A 6,535-nucleotide genomic window follows, 5' to 3' on the forward strand; every position below is an offset into this window, starting at 1 on the left:
TGATGGCTTTGACTTTCTGGGCCTTCAGGGACACCGTAGATCCGTCTGAAGTCGAAAGCTGCATCAGGAGCTGACAAGGAGAGGCAGGTCGGCTTCCTACCAGCAGCTGCAGCACAGATGGAGACCAGCTCATCACACATTCATGAAGTTATAATGCAATGCTTTAATCCTGGAGGAGGTGGAGGAGGAGATGAGGGAGGACGCCGACGGTTCAACTCCCAGGAGAGACTAACAATACAAACCCAGCAGGGAATTCAACCTGCAACTCTCATCCAATTCAATCTCCAAACATTTAGAATGACCTTCATTTGATCAAACACAAAACTGTCAGGTTGGTTTCCACCAAAACATGAGGATGGAGGCCTGGTGGGGACAATTTACCTCAAATGAACAACCATCGAGCATCAGCCTGTTTTAATAAGAGACTGGAGAGAAAGAAAACAAAGAATTAAAGACATAAAGACAACAAGAAAGAGAGGAAACAAGAAGGAAGAAAAGAAGGAAAGAAACAAAGAAAAGAGAAAAAGAAAGTTAATAAGAAAACAAAAACTCAAAGAAAGAAAAGAAGAAAAAGAATAAAAGAAATGACAACAAAGAAGAAAGGAAAAAAAAAGAAAGAAAGAATGAAAGACAGAAATTCTCCCAGCTAAGATGAACGTTTCCTATCTGATTATCGGGTAAACCTGCTTTCCATACATTCAGTCAACATCAGCCCTGATTGGCCAGTTCCAGCTGAATCCCAACAGGAAGTGGATTTTATCTCCACCAGTGATCAGCGGCAACATGAAGGGCTGTTTGTTTGGTGTCTGACTACTGACCTTTGACCTCTCTGTTTATATCAAAACCTGAGAGCAGCCGACTGAATCTCTATGAACATCAGCTCTCTGCTGCCCCCTGCTGCTCAGTACACAGCGCTGCGCTCCAGAGCCATCATGACACTCTGCTTTCCCGCTGCTCATCTGGTTGCCACGGCAACGCGGCTGCAGGCCAGCCTGTGGAACTCGTTGCCACGGTAACGAGCATCACTTCCTCAAACAAAGCAGGCCAGGTTTATTTCTGGCTGGTTTCTTGTGGAGATGACTCTGAGTCCTGCAGGAAATTATGCGACATCACTTCCTGTTTCTACAGCGTCCAGATCCACTTCTGAGCTTCAGCCAGTTTTTATCTTTATGTCATATTTGTCTGATAATTAATGCAGAAAAACTGCTTTAATACACAAGCAGGAAGAAACTCTATATATAATTTTTTTAAACTAAAGCTTATGGTCATTATGGTTTCTACTATGAATCAGCAGCTGCTTCGTTTCTATGGAGGACTGCTACTGCCAATAAAGAGCTGCAAATACTGAAATAAATAAAGGGCTTGATAAAATGATTAATATGGAAAATATTACATCTAAAAATCTAGAAATAAAACAGAAAAGAATGTATTCAATAAATACAGACTCTTAAAAAATAATTAGGCAAAGGAAAATAATTATTTAAAAAATTAGATTGGAAATGAAATAGAAAACTAAATATTATAGTTATTTATGGTTTAATGCAACTATGAATAAAGTTTTGGCAGCACCAGTCCTCTGTACATTTCCAGCAGCCTCAGGTTTTCTCTGCTGCCAGCTGGAGCAGCAGCTGCTTTTACACCTGCTGCGGCAACAACTCAGCCAGCAGGGGGCGCTAACGCACATCCAGGTGTCCCAACAGGTAGATGGACCAAGCACCTGGACATGTGGACATCTGGACGTGTGGACACCTGGACGCGTCTCGGCTGCGTCTCCTCAACAGGAAGTATCAACAGCAGCCGTGCTGCGTCCAGCAGTATAAATAGACTTCCTGTCCCGCTGACACAATGCGGTTCGTTAGCTTACAGTGGCTCCCAGGAGAGGCTGATGATGTCACTTCCTGCCACGCGCTGGCCGGCCCCGCCGGGCTCCGGAGCAGAACCGAACCGGGAACAGAAACGTTTACTGCAGGTCTCCAGACGGAGGCCCGGGCCTGCTCCCGTTTCCATGGTAACGGGCCAGCAGTTCACTGTCTGATAGAGAAGTGACACTTCCTCCTCTGGCTGGTAGAAACCAGAACCAGAACCAGGGATCCGTCTGGACCAGCAGACCAGACGTGTTTTACTCTTCTCTGCTGTTATAATAATAATAATAATAATAATAATAATAATAATTAGTAGTAGTAGTAGTAGTAGTGCCAGTAGTAGTAGTATTATTAGTACTAGTAGCAGTAGTAGTATTATAGTAGTAATAGTATCTGTACTATTTTCACTTCTGTTTGTTTCTCTTCTCATTCTTCCTGTTTTCACTTCAAACTTCTTTAATCTTTTATTTATTTTCACTTTTATTAAAACTTCTGCTTATTTTAACATTTTACTTACAGTTAAATCTACCCATGTTATCATACTTGATATTTTCATCTAATTTTTAATACAAAATATTTTCTGTACAAGTTTAGTTTTACTTAAAGCTTATTTATTTTCATCTAGTATTTCCTTAATCTTCTACATCTTAAAGAATAAATTTTTTTTACAACTATTACAATTATTATTATTATTAATCTACAGTTTAGTATTTAAGATTTTAATTTATTTTTTCTCTTTTTACATTTCAATTTTTTTATTATTTTATTTTAACATGTCTTTTTTTTCTATTTTTTAATACTAATACTTTTACTATGATTAACTTTCTTACGTTTTCACAGTTAGGATTTTTACTTCATTTAAAATTTACAAATATTTAATACAATTTTTAATTTTAATGAATAATTCCCTTTTTAAAAAATTTCATACATTCATATGGATATTAAATAATTTATTTTAAGGTTATATATTTATTATTATTAATTATTATGTTCATTATTGGTACAACTCAGCATTTAACTTTTTAAATATTTTTTTTTATAAATTCTTCTACATTTTCTGTTTCGTATTTAAAAATTTTCTTATAATTTTTTGTAAAAAAAATTTCTCCTTTGTTTTTTAATTTTTCTCCATTTCTTTTTGTGATAATATTAAAATTTTTCTGTTGGATTTTATTCATATGATTTTTTTCCCACTAAATTGTTTTATTTGTATTTGTTTTCATTGGCTGTCTTCTCTTAGGGCTTTTCACAGTTTATTCTGTGACCTCTGACCTCTGACCTCTCTTTGGGCTGAAGAACCGGTCCAGTGAGCTTTTAAGACCCAAACGTCCAGAACCGTTTTCTATGAACTCTGAAACAAACTACTTCCTGTTGGCCGATGCGTTTAAGGACCAGAGAAACCGTCATATTTTCCAGCCTCAGAACAGCAGCTTTTGTTCAGATCAAACTAGTGTTGCCATGGAGACGCGCTGGCTTAAATGACCTGAAGTGGGATTAAATAATGAGTCATCTGCAGCTGTTTCCTCTCAGGTTCATCAGGTTTCCAACGGCAACCGGCCTCAAAGCGGCGCCCGAGTCAACCAATCAGGCGGCTCCGTGCTGCTCTGATGCTTTCCAGGATGAAACATCTGGAACATCAACACGGCCGATAATCTGGGCTGCTGCAGATTAACACAAACTAATCCCAGTTCAGCTCGAACTGGTTGAACTGGGATCCAGATGTGGCTGCTGCCTGCACACCAGTCCAGATGTTCCTGCTGGATCCAACATGCCACCATAATCCCATCAGAATCCACTGAGCGCGCTCAGTACTCTCCGGCCTGGCGGTGACTCATCATCATCATCAGCAGCAGCAGCAGCAGCAGCATCTTCCTCTCCTCTGGAGGACAGACGCTCTGATGTTACATAACGGCCTGAAGCAGCTTTACAGCCGCTCAGGTTACACAACCAGGACCGGAACCAGAACCAGACCAGAACCGGACCGGATCAGACTGCAGAACTGGAACTGAAATGAAAAAACTCAAACCATCACAAAGATTTAGGGAGCTCTGCTCTGGAGCCCCTCGTTGCCATGGTGATTCCCTCCTTTCCCAGGGCCTAAGGTCGAACTCACAGATATTTATCTGGATCCACAGTGAGATTTGAACAGAACCTTCAGGTCCAGCTGCTAAAGAATTGTTCATCTGATGAGTTCAAGTCCATCTAATGCTAAACGCTCTGATAATGCTAAAGTCAAACGTTCTGCTAATAATACATGATATGCTAATGCGAAGCGCTACACTAAAGCTAAGCGCCCTGCTAATGCTAAACACTGTTGGTTTAACACCAACATTTTGGGTTTAAACCTGAACCAGGTGAAAAGCTGCATTTATGTTAGGACTGATTTTAGTCGTCATAGTTACATAAGGAACCGGTTCTGGTTGTTTCCAGCAGAACCTGGCAGCACCGCAGTGTGTGTTTAAGCAGAACCTCAGCCGGGTTCTGGTTCTTTATGTTGCTTCAGAAACAGAAACCTGAGATCCAGGCTGACAGAGGAAACAAAGGCTGACGGTGAACAAACAGCAGCCGGGCCAACTGGGTCACACGGCCCGGCAGAATAAAGGTCTGCTCAGCTGCTGCGTCCTCTCTGGACCCGGTTCTGAACAGGAAGGGCCCGCTTCAGGATGGATGGACCAGCAAACAACAATGAAGGTTCCTGTGAGGTTCTGGAGGAAGCAGCAGCTGCAGCCGGGCTTCAGCCTGGACCGGGCCTGCAGAACCAACCGGACCTGCAGAACCAACCGGACCTGCAAAACCAACTGGACCTGCAGAACCAAACGGGCCTGTAGAACCAAACGGGTTTGCAGAACCAACTGGGCCTCAGCTCAAATTAAACTGGTCATTATCTTCTGGCCCGCAGCATCACAGTCTGCCAAACAACAAGTCAATGCAAAATAACATGATGTTTTATAGAACTATTGTGATAACGATAAAAAGTGACGATAAGACAATATTTCTCTCTAGGTCTCACAGTAACCATAGTGACACAACCTGCTCACAGTTACACAACTGAACTGCATTCAACCAGATTGTCAAACTTATTGATTTGTATCGTTACATTAAAATGATATAAAAAAAAAAAAAATCAATCGAAAACTAACAAAACTAACAATTCCAACAATACTGGAGGTTATAAAATAACGATAAATCACGATAAACGATACGATAACTGTTCAGACCAGAACGGAGGGCCTCAGGGATCTGGGCCGGGTCAAGCATGTTCAGAACCAACTCAGAGCAATAACACACACACACACGCGCACACACACACACACCTGCGCGGCTCTCAGCACCAGGATGTGCAGCAGCCCGGCGGGCCTGCAGAACCTGCATCTTTCTCTCGGTCCTACCTTCGATGGCGATGACGTGCTCCCGGATCTGGTTCTGCAGCAGCGGCTCCTCCACCCGCTCCAGCAGCTCGTAGATGGAGTAGATGTTCGGGTGCACCGACTCGAACCTCTGGATCTCGGACCGGATAGCGGCCGAGTTGGCCAGATGCAGCTGGTAGTTCATCCTGACGGGGGAGACGCGGCTCCAGGAACGACTTCAGGCTTTCTGGGAACAACTGTAACAATAATCCCGGAGAAATAATCCCGGATTCTGCTCTACATCCCGGGGAGGAGATCCGGGATTCCTCCAGCGGCGGGGGCCAGATGGCAGCTACAGTCCGGGGAAGGCTGCTTGTCCCCGGGGCTCCCCGCTTCCCTGCTCCGCTGCGGTGACAGATGTGCGGGAGGCGGCGGAGCTCCGCTGCCCCATATCCTTCCAGGCCGGGCTGGATTACCGGGCCGCTGGGAGTCCTGCAGCCGGATTAAACGGAGCTTCCAGCGGAACTTTGAGTCATAACTGACCGAAGGAGGAGGATGACAAACGGCCTGGTGGATGCTAGCTGGCTAAAGCTAACTAGCTGTAGCTCCCAGCAGCCGGGGGGAAAACTGGGAAAAGTCGCCGAATTCCAGGGGTGAGAGTCGGCCTCACATCAGGCCAGAATGCGGGGTTTAACCGCAGACAACATGCGGGAAAATAGCCGCGGGTCGGGGCTCGGTAATCAGTCTGCGGGGCTAGTTTGGATCCCTGCTCCTTGTTTTGTCTCCCTGCTGGTAAAAAGATCCGGATAACCTCCCCGATTCGGCTGGAAACTCAGCGGAGGGAGCCAACAGGAGGTACCGGGTGACCCAGGACGACGGAACCGGGTCAAAGCGTCAGGTATATTCCGCAACCAGAACCCAAACACCGCTCCTGTCCCGCTCCTTCTGCGCGGTGAGCTCAGTCCTGGATACACCGAAGATCCCAGCCGGGATTTCCTCCAGGACCATCAACCACACACCACCAAATAAAGACGTTCGGTTCAACCTTTCAAAATAAAACAGTTTAGTTTAACTTCCAGCTTCACTGTCTAACACGTTTATTTTAACTTGTTTATCCTAATTAATTTCCGGTAATTTCAGGGAAAATCAACTGTGTTTGTTTGTGTTTTATTAATTTAGTTTTTTTCTAATTAAATCAATACAATTAAATTTCAGTTCAGTTCCATTAAACTGGAATCAACCCAGTTTCCTGTAGCTACAAGCAGGGGTGAAAGTAGGCAGATACGGTCGGGTACTGCCCCTAAAAGATTTAGCGGGGGTACGCGG

At 44.0% G+C, this 6,535-nt stretch overlaps 1 protein-coding gene across 2 annotated transcripts in view; it reads right to left on the reverse strand.

The window, feature by feature from the left end:
- Positions 1 to 6,292, reverse strand: part of agap1 (ArfGAP with GTPase domain, ankyrin repeat and PH domain 1) — a 57,823-nt gene extending 51,531 nt beyond the window's left edge. The window contains exon 1 of one of the 2 annotated variants that reach the window (XM_007570708.2): positions 5,252 to 6,292. In XM_007570708.2, coding sequence (XP_007570770.1) covers positions 5,252 to 5,414 — 163 coding nt within the window. In that variant the 5' untranslated portion in view covers positions 5,415 to 6,292. The remainder of the gene's footprint in view (positions 1 to 5,251) is intronic. The other variant, XM_016681022.1, reaches the window with a different exon arrangement.
- Between the last annotated feature and the right edge of the window lie 243 nt (positions 6,293 to 6,535).

The sequence above is a fragment of the Poecilia formosa genome, unplaced genomic scaffold (genome assembly GCF_000485575.1).
Source record: "Poecilia formosa unplaced genomic scaffold, Poecilia_formosa-5.1.2 Scaffold266, whole genome shotgun sequence".
Lineage (NCBI taxonomy): Eukaryota > Metazoa > Chordata > Actinopteri > Cyprinodontiformes > Poeciliidae > Poecilia > Poecilia formosa.